This window comes from Nicotiana tomentosiformis, chromosome 12 (assembly GCF_000390325.3).
Source record: "Nicotiana tomentosiformis chromosome 12, ASM39032v3, whole genome shotgun sequence".
NCBI classification, from domain to species: Eukaryota; Viridiplantae; Streptophyta; class Magnoliopsida; order Solanales; family Solanaceae; genus Nicotiana; species Nicotiana tomentosiformis.
In genome coordinates this window covers 117,680,246-117,695,403 of record NC_090823.1, presented here as the reverse complement: position 1 = coordinate 117,695,403, position 15,158 = coordinate 117,680,246, and the positions used below count along the sequence as shown (strand labels likewise).

General features: G+C 40.4%; 1 protein-coding gene across 1 annotated transcript; it reads left to right on the top strand.

Moving 5' to 3' along the window:
- The first annotated feature begins 2,044 nt into the window (after nucleotides 1-2,044).
- On the top strand, nucleotides 2,045-2,644 carry LOC138903279 (uncharacterized mitochondrial protein AtMg00820-like). Its single transcript, XM_070191221.1, has 3 exons — nucleotides 2,045-2,251; nucleotides 2,355-2,408; nucleotides 2,540-2,644. The coding sequence occupies exons 1-3, from the start codon at nucleotides 2,045-2,047 to the stop codon at nucleotides 2,642-2,644; spliced, it is 366 nt and encodes a 121-aa protein (XP_070047322.1).
- Nucleotides 2,645-15,158: the final 12,514 nt, after the last annotated feature.

The following is a 15,158-nucleotide window of genomic DNA, read 5'->3' as shown; positions in this document are numbered from 1 at the left end:
TTTCAGTAAAACAGGGCATTCGGCCCAAATATTTATATGCATCAAAATAGAGTCATAAAACTGAGTTATGCGGTAAACAAGTATAAACATGACTGAGTATAGATTTTCAATCGAAAACAATGAGAGGATGGTAAGAAACAGCCCCTAAGGGTCCAAACAGCATTGGCGCAAGGCCCAAACATGGCATTCAACCCAATTTACAGAAATTCTTTCTAAAACATATAAGTATCAAATGGTTTCAACAAAGTATGCAACTTTACAGTTGCTACGGGGCGGACCAAGTCACAATCCCCCAACAGTGCACGCCCACACAACCGTCACCTAGCATGTGCGTCACTTCAAAATAGTAGAATGATACGAAATCCGGGGTTTCATACCCTCAGGACTAGATTTACAATTGTTACTTACCTCAAAACGTGAAACCTTTTACTCTGTTATGCCTTTGCCTCGCAAATAGGCCTCTGAATGCCTCGAATCTAGTCACAAATAATTCGTTTCAGTCAATAAAATTTATTGAAATTAATTCCATAAGAAAATACTAATTTTTCATAAAAATCCAAAATTTAGTTCAAAAATCGCCTGTGGGGACCACGTATCGGAACCCCATAAAAGTTACAAAATCCGAAAGCCCATTTAACCACGAGTCTACCCATACCAATTTTACCAACATCCGACCTTAACTCGACCCTCTAATCTATAAATCTTATTTCCAAATTTCTAAGTTCCAATCTCCGATTTACACCTCAAAATCATGTAATCTAGTCGGATTATTTGATAATAATTTAATATTATGGAGTAGAAATGATCACAAGGAACTTACCTCAAGTTTGCCTTGAAAATATATCAAAAATCGCCTCTCCTCAAGCTCCAATTTGTCGAAACTGGCAAATGGGACGAAGTCCCTGTTTTTATAATTCTGCCCAGACAACCTCGGTTCTGCCTCGATCTTGGCCTTCGATCGAGGTCCTCGATCCTGGCCCTCGATCCTGGTTCTCGATCCTAGGCCTTCGATCATGTCTTCGACCCGGCCTTCGACCGTGACCCTCGACCTTGGGCTCGATCATGGCTTCGATCGTGGCCCTCGACTCTGGGCTTCGATCGTGGCCCTCGACTCTTGTCTCAATCTGGGCTTCGATCGTGGCCCTCGACCCTGGGCTCGATCTGGGCTCGAATCTGGCAGAAGAAATTTCCAACATAAGGAAATTGCAGCAGCTGTTGTAGTTCAATTTTTGATCCGTTACCCATCCGAAACTCACCCGAGGCCCTCGGGACCTTAACCAAATATACCAACAAGTCCTAAAACATACGAACTTAGTCGAATCCTCAAATCACCTCAAACAACGCTAAAACCATGAATTACATCCCAATTCAAGCCTAATGAACTTTGAAATTTCTAATTTCTACAAATAACTCCGGAACCTATCAAATCACGTCCGATTGACCTTAAATTTTGCACAAAAGTCCTAAATGACATAACAGAGGTATTCTAATTTTCAGAATCGGATTCCGGCCCCGATATCAAAAAGTCAACCCCCCTGTCAAACTTCTCAAAAATTAAACTTTCGGCATTTCAAGCCTAATTCTTCTACGGACTTCCAAATAATATTTCGGACACGCTCCTAATCCCAAAATTACCATACGGAGCTATTGGAATTATCAAAATTTAAATCCGAGGTCGTTTACACATAGGTCCATATCCGGTCCACTTTTCTAACTTAAAATTTTTAATTATGAGACTAAGTGTCTCATTTCACTTCGAGTTCCTTCTGGACTCAAATCAACTAACCCGATATAACATAATATAGCTGAATAATACAAAAAGAAGTAGGAATGGGGAAATGGGGTTATAACTCTCGAAACGATCAGCTGGGTCATTACATTTATCCAAACATCATATATAGTCATATTATGACTTTAAACTCATTTAAATCATGATTAACAAGTCTGATATTCATTATACGTCACCTTGGGACGTACAGGGTGTAACATCATTGAACCTACAAGTTTCTCCCAGGCAGTTTTACATCCAGTTTGGCAGGATGCAATGGCTAAAGAACTTCAAGCCTTGGAGGCCAACCAAACCTGGGAAATGGTTGAATTACCAAAAGGAAATAAACCTTTACCATGTAAATGGGTCTATAAGGTTAAGTATAGATCTGATGGCAGTATTGAAAGGTTCAAGGATCGTCTAGTTATACGAGGAGACATACAAAGGGAAGGAATTGACTACAATGAGACTTTCAGTCCAGTGGTCAAAATGACCACTTTTAGATGTATTTTAGCAATCGCAGTCAATGAATTGGAAATTATTTCAATTAGAAGTCAATAACGCTTTTCTTCATGGTGATCTACAGGAAGAAGTATACATGAAATTTCCACTAGGAAAGAGTTCACCCTTTGTTAATCATGTTTGCAAATTAAAAAAAGTCCTTATATGGATTTAAACAGGTTTCACGCCAGTGGTATGCAAGACTCACTGGTGCCCTCAATTTCAAAGGTTATTCCCTCCCTTAATGACTATTCCTTATTTTTCAAAAAGACAGCTTCTGAAATTTCTATCGTTGATGTTTATGTAGATGATATAGTTCTAACGGGTAATGATATTACGGAGCTTTCTAATCTAAAAGCATTCCTCGATTCATAATTCAAAGTCAAATATCTTGGAGAGGCTAGTTATTTTTTCGGAATGGAAATACCATGAGAAAAATAGGTACTAATTATCAGTCAGAGGAAGTTCACCTTAGACCTTCTTTCTGAGTTTGGTATCCTTCATTCACGTCCAGCTTCATCTCCACTAGACCCTAGTTGCAAGCTTTGTGCCGATGTTGGTAAGCCTCTTCACGATCCAACCATGTACAGGCGACTAGTGGGCAAGCTCAATTTTTTAACCCATACTCGCCCTGACCTCTCTTTCGCCGTTCAGCAATTAAGCCAATATATGCAAAATCCGCGTCAACCTCATTTTGATGCTGGTCTACAATGTCTCTGATATCTACTCTCTTCGTTGGGTCTTGGCCTCTTTATGAATCCAGACCCCTCTTTACAATTGCTCGCTTTTTGCGACTCTGATTGGGGATCCCCTCCGGAGACACCTCGCTCGATAAGTGGCTTTTACATGCACCTCGGAGGATCTCCTATTTCATGGAAATCGAAGAAATAATCTTCAATCTCCCTTTCTTCTGCAGAAGCCGAGTACCGATCTATGAAGAAGGTCGTTGCAGAACTCACATGGCTTGTACGCCTTTTAACAGATCTCTCAGTCCCCCCCCCCCGGCCAGTTTTTCTTCATTTCGATAGCTAGACGGCTCTTCACATATCAAAGAACCCAGTCTTCCACGAACGAACGAAGCATGTGGAAATTGATTGTCACTTCGTCCGTCAACAGTTCCTCGCCGATTTGATCTCTTTATATTTTGTTCCTTCAACATCTCAACTCGCAGACGTGTTTACAAAACCTCTTTCTGAACCTTTACACCGCTCAATCATCTTCAAGTTGGGTGTGCTTTCTCACCCCTCCAACTTGAGGGGAGGTGTTGGACCGGAAATCTTTGGGCAAGAAAGAGGCGATACAAATTGAAGACGAAGAAAGAGAAAGGGCCAAGCAATGTGTCAAATGACCTAGAAGACCATACATGGGTCTATCGGGTATATTACCCATTTGGGCCAAAGTTAGCAACCCAATACAAATAAAGAATTGGGCCCATTACTGCAGCCCAAAATCTGGTCCACTTCATGTAGCATATTGGATACAGCTGCAAGGCACTCAAACCTTCCAGAACTATCTTATCCAAATGCAAACTACAAAGAGTTATGGGCAAATACATGTGATTATGGCCAAATACATAGGAATTAAGCACTTCTAATTAAATATAGTTTTAGATGTCCTCTATTGTCTTTCAAATACTTGTATAAATATACACATTATACATAAGATTATCATCAATGAAAAAATAATTTTTCTATACTCCTACAATATTATAACATGTGAAATTGAGCAATTTTGTCCATTAAATTTTTTATTTAATATTATCTCGCTATTTGGAAAGCTTCATTTTTTACTCTTTAGGCTGGCTGAAAGTAATTATAAATCATAGTAGTTAAATACTTAAGGATAATTTGATACTCTTTTTCTTAAAGAATTTGAGTCCACCGACTATTCACGACAAAAACAAATCAGAATAGTATTCTAACGGTAAGACCATTAATGAAGTGAGCGTGTAAGAAATGACAAAATTGAACAATTTCAATAGTATCGTAAAATTTTGAAGGTTTTCTATTTATTCAATTTGCACAGTTGAACAAATCATGATGTGATGTCTCTCCCAATTCTCTTCCTTGGAGCAGTTTTGATCAATAAAATTACAAAAAATACATAATTTACTCATCCACCTTGCATTCAAATATTTATTACACACCTATTGACCACAAATTTAACTTTATACACCAAACCTTTTAAATATGTGTCAATTACACACTACTTTAGCTATGTGTCACCAGCGTGTTACACACATAAAACAAACGCGTGAATGATAAAACTTTCATTTCACAAGTTTTATAAAGAATCCACATATCTAATTTTTAAGTTTTTTTTTTCCTTTTCACACCAATTTACAAATAAATAAAAGGAAAAAATAACCCCTCCCTCTCTTGTCTTCTTCCCCGGCCCAACCCCCTTCCCCAATCTATGTTGTCCCCCAACTCCACACAAAAAACCCTTCCCCCACTGCTTTATATTGTCCAGATGCCCCTTCCTGTAATGACCCAACCGGTCATTTTAACTTTTAGAACCCCGTTTTCTAAAAATAAAACTTTCAGTATGTACTTGTAATGATTTATGACTTGCGAGGATGGTTGGTTCGGGATTTGAAAGTGTTTGGGGTGAAACCGGAACACTTGGTTCCTTAAGTTGGCCTTAAAGTGCTAAGTTTGACTTCGGTCAACATTTTGAGAAAACGACCCCGGAATAGAATTTTGATAATTCCAACAGCTCCGTATGGTGATTTTGGACTTAGGAGCGCGTTCGAAATTTTATTTGGAAGTCCGTAGTTAAATTAGGCTTGAAATGGCTAAAAACAAGAATTTAAGTTTGAAAGTTTGACCGATGAGTTGGCTTTTTGATACCGGAGTCGGAATCCAGTTCCAAAAATTTTTATAGCTCCGTTATGTCATTTATGACTTGTGTGTAAAATTTGAGGTCAATCGGAGTTGATTTGATAGGTTCGGACATCAAATGTAGAAATTGAAAACTCTTAGTTTCATTAAGCTTGAATTGGGGTATGATTCATGGTTTTAGCATTGTTTGATGTGATTTAGAGGTTCGACTAAGTTCGTATAAAGTTTTAGGACTTGTTGGTATATTTGGTTGAGGTCCCGAGGGCCTCGGGTGAGTTTCGGATGGTTAACAGATCAACAATGGGACTTAAACAGTTGGTGCAATTTTTCTCTTCTGCTGGAAATTCTGAGCTGAGATCGAGCTCGCAAGATCGAGCTCCTTGAGATCGAGCTCCCTGAGATCGAGCTCCCAAGATCGAGCTCCCTGAGATCGAGTTCCCCTGATCGAGCTCCTTGATCGAACTGGACAGAGTTGTAAGTTATAAAAACAGAGGGCATTTGTCTTATTCGCCATTTTTAACAAATTGGAGCTTGAGCAGAGGCAAGTTTTGATAGATTTTCAAGGAAAAGACATTGGGGTAAGTGATTCTAACTTGGATTTGGTCTATAAACATAAATATATCATTGTTCTCATCATTTAATTAGTGTTTTGAGATTGATATTTGGGAAATTTTAGAAATCTCATAGAAACGAATTTTCGAGATTTCGGTATCGATTCGGAGTCAGATTTGAGTGAAACTGGTATGGTTGGACTCATAATTGAATAGGTCGTCGGATTTCATAATTTTCGCTGGATTCCAAGACGTGGGCCCCATGGATGAATTTTTAATTAATTTCGGGAGTTTTATTAAAAATATAGTATTTTCTTATATAATTGATTTCTATAATTTTTAGTGATTGTATCGAATTATTTTGGCTAGATTCGAGCCATACAGAGTTGGATAATCGTGGAAAAGGCCTTATAGTAGATTAAATAGGAGCAAGACGAGTTAAGTCTCTTGTCTAATCTTGTGAGGGAAAAATTATCTCATAGGTGATTAAAATTACATAATTGTTGCTAATTGTGGGGGGCTACGTACGCACGAGCTGACGAGAGTCCGTACGTAGCTACTATTAATGCTAAAGTCCGGGTAGTTTAGGACTCAAAGCATGCATTACTTGTGTAAATAGTATTCTTTGATTAATTAATATTAATTGATATATATGAATATATTGTGAATTGTTAGATAAAGATATTAAAGGATGAAAATCTCATAGGCTTGATTTTCTGTTTAAATCAATTAATTGTTAAAATAAATTGTTCTCCTCCCGAATTTATCTTATAATAAATATACTCTCCTTCCGGAGGCACATAAGAAAATATCCTCCTTTCTTGTGGAGGGGGCCGAACGCCTCGACAGTGTACACGACACTCTGGATCGGGCCGTACGTCCTCAGCAGAAATCGTGCTTAATAATAATAATTACATGATACTCTAATAATTTATTTCAGCTTCACATTAGAAAATCCTTGGAATTTAATGAATTATTATTCTTGCTTGTTAAGGAATTAATTGTTACTCATGTAAATGAGATTTAATTGATAAATTGGAAATTATTTGAATTGAAGGAATTTAATTAATATATTGAGAATTGTTACATTTGTAGGAATTTGATTATTTTCGCTGATTAAATAAATTATTGTAAATTCTGTAAATCATGCTGATTTAAATATCCTAGTTTTATTTCAGTTATTATTATTGACCCATAGTGAGTGTCAAAGTCGACCATCTCGTCTCTACCACTTCGAGATTAGGCTTGATACTTACTGAGTACACGTCGTTTACGTACTCATACTACACTTGCTGCACTTTTTGTACAGGATCTGAGACAGGTACTAGTGGAGGACCTATCATCACATACCCACGTCATCCCGAGGCATAGTGGTGAGCTGCTTTTCTGAGCCATTCTACAGCTACCAGTGTCTCTTCTTATATTTACATTCTATCTATTTCATTTCAGACAGTATTTGAAGTTTTGTATAATCTACTAGATGCTCATGCACTTGTGACACTAGGTCTTAGCACACACATTGGTAAAGTTTGGGTTTTTTTTTTTTATATTTCCTTGGTTTTAAATTTTATCAATATATGCTTAATTTATTAGTTAGCTTGCCTAGCTGTAGTGTTGGGCGCCATCATGACCTATAGGTGAAATTGGGTCATGACAATATGGTATCAAAGCACTAGGTTCACGTAGGTCTCACAAGTTATGAGCAGACCTAATAGAGTCTTGCGGATCGGTACGGAGACGTCTGTACTTATCTTCGAGAGGCTATAGGGTGTTAGGAAATTACCTTTCCTCACATTCCATCTTGCAATTAATGTAGCACTAAAAATCCTTCTCTTATTTTCTCACAGATGGTGAGAACGCGCTCGAATGAAGTTCCAGACCAGGGAAGAGCTACTCCCCCAGTTGCTAGAGGCCGAGGCAGAGGGAGGGATCTAGCCCGTGGAAGAGGGCGAGGACGTCCCAGGACTATTCCGGTTATGCTGCCAGTAGATCCAGCAGAGAATCCCATTATTGAGGAGCAGGGTGAGGTGCCTGTGGCAGAGCCAGCTCCGGTGGACTACACATCTACACCGAAATTTCAGGATGTCATGGGTCGTATGCTGCGATTCATGGACAATATGACTCAGGCCGGTTTATTTCCGGCAGACCTAGCCACATCTCAGGCGGGCGGGGGAGCACAGACCCCTACCGCGCAGGCTCATGGACAGGCAGTTGCCGTATATCAGACCCAGGGTGCACTACCCAGGGTGCACTACCCATGGGTGGAGCCCAGCCAGTGGCAGCAACTACACCTGAGCCCAGGCCAGCTGTAGCCGCCGATCCTCAGAAACTATTGGACAGATGGACTAGACTACATCCTCCTGTCTTCGGGGGTGAGCGACATGAGGATCCACAGGATTTCATTGATCGTTGCAAGGATAGACTGTACAACATGAGGATATTGGAATCCCATGGGGTTGATTTCGCTACTTTTCAGCTAGAGGGTAGAGCCCGTAGATGGTGGCAGTCTTATGCTCTTGGCAGACCAGCAGATTTTCCTCCCATGACTTGGGATAGGTTCACTCGTATCTTCTTGGACAGGTATATTACACCCTCCCAGAGGGAAGAGTTGTGGTTTCAGTTTGAGTAGCTCCAGCAGGGTCAGATGTCAGTGACTGATTATGAGGCGAGGTTTTCTGAATTATCTCGCCATGCACTAACGATACTCCCTACTGAGGCGGAGAGAGTGCGAAGGTTTGTAGCCGGTTTACATACTGGTATTCAGGCCACTATGGCTCGAGAGGTTGAGATGCGTACTTCTTATGAGCGAGTTGTGGAGATAGCCCGGAGGATTGAGGGTGTACGTCAGCGAAGCCGAGAGCAGATTATGAGAGATAAGCGGTCCAGGTACTCTGGAGAGTTCAGAGGTGCTCCGTCCGGGGGCAGAGGTCAGTTCGTAAGGGGGCAGTCCAGCAGACCCCCATATCCAGCACCACCACCTCCTCGAGGTGCTCCAGTGCGACCTTATCTCAGTGCTATCCCAGAGAGCTTTTACCACCCACCAGCTATTCAGGGCCCTCCCAGTGGGTATTCACGTCCCCAGGGCCAGACACTTAGTCAGCAGCCCATCGCACCGAAGAGTTGTTATGAGTGCGGGGATCCCAGTCACATGCGGAGGTTTTGCCCCAGGGTTCGGGGTAAACCAGTATAGCAGGGTCAGCAACCTATGCTTATCGGACCAGTTGCTCCACCAGTAGTCCGACCACCTAGAGGTGGAGGACAGGTGGGTAGGGGCCGTCCTAGAGGTGGAGGTTAGCCAGGCGGAGGCCAGATAGTTGGCGCTCCAGCTCAGTTCTATGCTTTTCCGGCTAGACCAGATACAGAGGCCTCAGATGCCGTGATTACAGGTATTATTTCTGTTTGTGGCAAAGATACCTCAGTATTATTTGATCCAGGATCTACGTATTCATATGTGTCATCTCTATTTGCTCTATTCCTGGGTGTTTCTCGTGAGTCCTTGAGTACTTCTGTTTATGTGTCCACTCCTGTGGGCGATTCTGTTGTTGTGAACCGGATCTACCGGTCCTGTATTATTATATTCTGTGGATATGAAACTAGAGCAGATCTCCTATTGCTTGAGATGACCGATTTTGAAATTATTCTGGGCATGGACTGATTATCTCCATATCATGTTATTCTAGATTGTCATGCCAAGACTGTTACCTTGGCTATTCCAGCATTGCCTAAGCTGGAGTGGAAGGGTTCGCATGTTAGTTTATTTAATCGAGCTATTTCTTTTATAAAGGCTCAACACATGGTTGAGAAGGGTTGTTTGGCTTATCTAGCCTATGTTCGGGATACTACTATAGAGACTCCGGCTATTGATTTAGTGCCTGTAGTTCGGGAGTTCCCCGATGTATTTCCGCCAGATTTTCCAGATATACCGCCTGATCGTGATATTGATTTCTGTATTGACTTGGCTTCAGATACCCAGCCTATATCTATCCCACCGTATCGCATGGCTCCGAAAGAATTGAAAGAACAGCTTAAAGAGTTACTAGCCAAAGGGTTCGTCAGACTGAGTGTATCGCCTTGGGGTGCACCAGTATTATTTGTGAAAAAGAAGGATGGAACAATACGGATGTGTATTGATTATCGCCAATTGAACAAAGTCACTATTAAGAACAAGTACCCGTTGCCGCGTATTGATGATTTATTTGACCAGTTGCAGGGTGCTAGGGTATTCTCTAAGATCGACTTGAGGTCGGGGTACCATCAGTTGAAGATTCGGGATTCGGATGTTGCGAAGACTGCTTTTCGGACTAGATATGGTCATTATGAGTTTCTAGTGATGTACTTCGGTTTAACTAATGCCCCGGCAGCGTTTATGGATCTGATGAATAGAGTATTCATGCCATATATTGATTCGTTTGTCATTGTCTTTATTGAAGACATCTTAATCTATTCGCGCAGTAAGGCGGAACATAAGCAGCATATGAGAGTAGTGCTTCAGACATTGCGGGAACAAAAGCTATATGCTAAGTTCTCTAAATGTGAGTTTTGGCTAGAGTCTGTAGCATTTTTAGGACATATTGTATCGGGCGAAGGTATTAAAGTTGATCCCAAAAAGATTGAGGCAGTTCAGAATTGGCATCGTCCCACTTCGGCGACTGAGATCAGGAGTTTTCTGGGTTTAGCAGGTTATTATCGTCGGTTCGTGGAAGGTTTTTCATCTATTGCAGCACCTTTGACCAAATTAACCCAGAAGGGTGTTCAGTTCCGATGGTCCGATGATTGTGAGTCAAGCTTTCAGAAGCTCAAGACAGCACTGACTACAGCACCCGTGTTAGTGTTACCATCTGGTTCGAGAATATATACAGTGTATTGCGATGCGTCACGCATTGGCTTGGGTTGTGTATTGATGCAGGAAAGGCGAGTTATTGTATATGATTCATGTCAGTTGAAGCCCCACGAGAAGAATTATCCAGTACATGATTTGGAGTTAGCTGCGATGGTTCACGCTCTAAAGATTTGGAGGCATTATCTTTATGGGGTGTCTTGTGAAGTTTACACTGATCATCGCAGTTTGCAGCATTTGTTCAAGCAGAGGGATCTAAATTTGAGGCAGCGCAGATGGCTGAAGTTACTAAAAGATTATGATATTACTATCTTGTATCATCCGGGCAAAGCAAATATGGTTGCAGATGCCTTGAGCAGGAAGGCGGAGAGTATGGGTAGTTTGGCTTTCATTTCAGCAGAGGAAAGGCCATTAGCCTTGGATATTCAGTCCTTGGCTAACAAACTTGTGAGGCTGGATATTTCAGAGCCCAGCCGAGTTCTTGCATGTGTGGTGGCCCAATCTTCACTATTTGAGCAGATCAAGGCTAGCCAGTATGATGACCCATACTTGATGGTTCTTCGTGAAATGGTACTACGAGGTGGTGCCAAGGAAGTTACTATTAGAGCAGATGGTGTTCTGCGACTCCAGGATCGTCTATGTGTTCCTAATGTGGATGGACTAAGGAAAAAGATCCTGGAAGAGGCACACAGTTCTCGGTATTCTATTCATCCGGGTGCTACTAAGATGTATCGTGACTTGAGGCAACATTATTGGTGGCGACGAATGAAAAAGGACATAGTTGAGTATGTATCTAGGTGTCTAAATTGCCAGCAAGTTAAATATGAGCACCAGAGGCCAGGTGGCCTACTTCAGCAGATGACTATACCAGAGTGGAAATGGGAACGAATTACTATGGACTTTGTAGTTGGGTTGCCGCGGACCTTGAGGAAGTTTGATGCAGTTTGGGTGATTGTTGACAGGTTGACTAAGTCGGCACATTTTATTCCTATTGTGACTACATATACTTCAGAGAGGTTGGCCCAGATTTATATTAAGGAGATAGTTCGGTTGCACGGTGTGCCAATTTTCATCATATCAGATAGAGGCCCTCAGTTTACTTCACATTTCTGGAGAGCAGTACAGAGTGAGTTGGGGACCCGTGTAGAGCTCAGCATAGCCTTTCATCCGCAAACCGATGGACAGTCAGAGAGGACAATTCAGATTTTGGAGGATATGCTCGGGGCATGTGTGATCGACTTTGGAGGTCAGTGGGATTGTTTCCTGCCTTTGGCCGAGTTTGCTTATAATAACAGTTACCAATCTAGCATCGAGATGGCTCCATTTGAGGCTTTATATGGTTGGCGATGTCGTTCACCTATCGGATGGTTTGAGCCAGGTTAGGCTAAGTTATATGGTACCGATTTGGTAAGGGATGCCTTGGAAAAGGTAAAGTTGATTCAGGAGCGACTTCGTACAGCACAGTCCAGACAAAAGAGTTACGCGGATCAGAAAGCGCGTGATATATCATTTATGGTAGGTGAAAAAGTTCTCTTGAAGGTTTCACCGATGAAGGGAATTATGAGATTCGGGAAGAAGGGTAAGTTGAGCCCAAGGTTTATAGGCCCATTTGAGGTGTTGAAATGAGTTGGGGAGGTTGCTTATGAGCTTGCATTGCCTCCCAGCCTATCGGGAGTTCATCCGGTTTTTCACGTATCTATGCTCCGGAAGTATCATGCTGACCTATCACATATGTTAAACTTTGGCACAGTTCAGCTAGATAATAGCTTGGGTTATGAAGAGGAGCCAATTGCCATTGCTGATAAACAGGTTCGCCAGTTGAGGTCCAAGAGAATTTCTGCAGTAAAAGTCAAGTGGAGGGGTCAACTAGTCGAGGAAGCAACTTGGGAGGCCGATGAAGTAATGCGGAGCAGATATCCACACTTATTCAGCACTCCAGGTACAATTCTAAACCCATTCGTGGACGAACGTTTGTTTAAGAGGTGGAGAATGTAATGACCCAACCGGTCATTTTAACTTTTAGAACCCCGTTCCCTAAAAATAAAACTTCCAGTATGTGCTTGTAATGATTTATGACTTGCGGGGATGGTTGGTTCGGGATTTAGAATTGTTTGGGGTAAAACCGGAACACTTGGTTCCTTAAGTTGGCCTTAAAGTGCTAAGTTTGACTTCGGTCAACATTTTGAGAAAATGACCCCGGAATAGAATTTTGATGATTCCAAAAGCTCCGTATGGTGATTTTGAACTTAGTAGCGTGTTCGAAATTTTATTTGGAAGTCTTTAGTTAAATTAGGCCTGAAATGGCTAAAAACAAGAATTTAAGTTTGGAAGTTTGACCGATGAGTTGACTTTTTGATACCGGAGTCGGAATCCAGTTTCGAAAATTTGTATAGCTCCGTTATGTCATTTATGACTTGTGTGTAAAATTTAAAGTCAATCGGAGTTGATTTGATAGGTTCTGACATCGAATGTACAAGTTGAAAACTCTTAGTTTCATTAAGCTTAAATAGGGGTATGATTCATGGTTTTATCGTTGTTTGATGTGATTTAGAGGTTCGACTAAGTTCGTATGATATTTTAGGACTTGTTGGTATATTTGGTTGAGGTCCCGAGGGCCTCGGGTGAGTTTCGGATGGTTAACGGATCAATAATTGGACTTAAACAGTTGCTGCAATTTTTCTCTTCTGCTGGAAATTCTGGGCTGAGATCGAGCTCCCAAGATCGAGCTCCCATGATCGAGCTCCCAAGATCGAGCTCCCATGATCGAACTCCCAAGATCGAGCTCCCAAAAATCGAGCTCCCAAGATCGAGCTCCCATGATCGAGCTTGCAAGATCGAGCTCCCTGAGATCGAGCTCCTTGATCGAACTGGACAGAGCTGTAAGTTATAAAAACAGAGGGCATTCGTCCCATTCGCCATTTTTAACAAATTGGAGCTTGAGCAGAGGCAATTTTTGATAGATTTTCAAGGAAAAGACATTGGGGTAAGTGATTCTAACTTAGATTTGGTCTATAAACGTAAATATATCATTGTTCTCATCATTTAATTAGTGTTTTGAGATTGAAATTTGGAAAATTTTAGAAATCTCATAGAAACGAATTTTTGAGATTTCGGTATCGATTCGGAGTCAGATTTGAGTGAAACTGGTATGGTTGGACTCATAATTGAATGAGTCATCGGATTTCATAATTTTTGCCAGATTCCGAGACGTGGGCCCCATGGATGAATTTTTAATTAATTTTGAAATTTTTATTAAAAATGTAGTATTTTCTTATAGAATTGATTCCTATAATTTTTAGTGATTGTATCGAATTATTTTGGCTAGATTCGAGCCAGACAGAGTTGGATAATCGTGGAAAAGACCTTATAGTGGATTAAATTGGAGCAAGACGAGGTAAATATCTTGTCTAATCTTGTGAGGGGGAAATTACCTCATAGGGGATTAAAATTAAATAATTATTGCTAATTGTGGGGGGCTACGTACGCACGAGATGACGAGAGTCTGTGCGTAGCTACTATTAATGCTAAAGTCCGGGTAGTTTAGGACTCAAAGCATGCATTACTTATGTAAATAGTATTCTTTAATTAATTAATATTAATTGATATTAATTGATATATATATATATATATATATATATATATATATATATATGAATATATTGTGAATTGTTAGATAAAGATATTAAAGGAAGAAAATCTCATAGGATTGATTTTCTGTTTAAATCAATTAATTGTTAAAAGAAATTGTTCTCCTCCCGAATTTACATTATAATAAATATACTCTCCTTCCGGAGGCACATAAGAAAATGTCCTCCTTTCTTGTGGAGCAGGCCGAACGCCTCGACATGATAGATGCATCTATGGATCGCACCGCACGTCCCTCGGCAGTGTACACGACACTCTGGATCGGGCCGTACGTCCTCGGCAGAAATCGTGCTTAATAATAATAATTACACGATACTCTAATAATTTATTTCAGCTTGTGAAGCTAATTGATAAATTAAAAAATCCTTGGAATTTAATGAATTATTATTCTTGCTTGTTAAGGAATTAATTGTTACTCATGTAAATGAGATTTAATTGATAAATTAGAAATTATTTGAATTGAAGGAATTTAATTAATATATTGAGAATTGTTACATTTGTAGGAATTTGATTATTTCCGCTGATTAAATAAATTATTGTAAATTCTGTAAATCATGCTGATTTAAATATTCTAGTTTTATTTCAGTTATTATTATTGACCCATAGTGAGTGTCAAAGTCGGCCATCTCGTCTCTACCACTTCGAGATTAAGCTTGATACTTACTGAGTACACGTTGTTTACGTACTCATACTACACTTGCTGCACTTTTTGTGCAGGATCTAAGACAGGTACTAGTGGAGGACCTATCATCACATACCCACGTCATCCCGAGGCATAGTGGTGAGCTGCCTTTCTGAGCCGTTCTGCAGCTACCAGCATCTCTTCTTATATTTACATTCTGTCTATTTCATTTCAGACAGTATTTGGAGTTTTATATAATCTACTAGATGCTCATGCACTTGTGACACCAGGTCTTGGCACACACATTGGTAGAGTTTGGGTTTTTTTTTAATATTTTCTTGGTTTTAAATTTTATCAATGTATGATTAATTTATTAGTTAGCTTGCCTAGC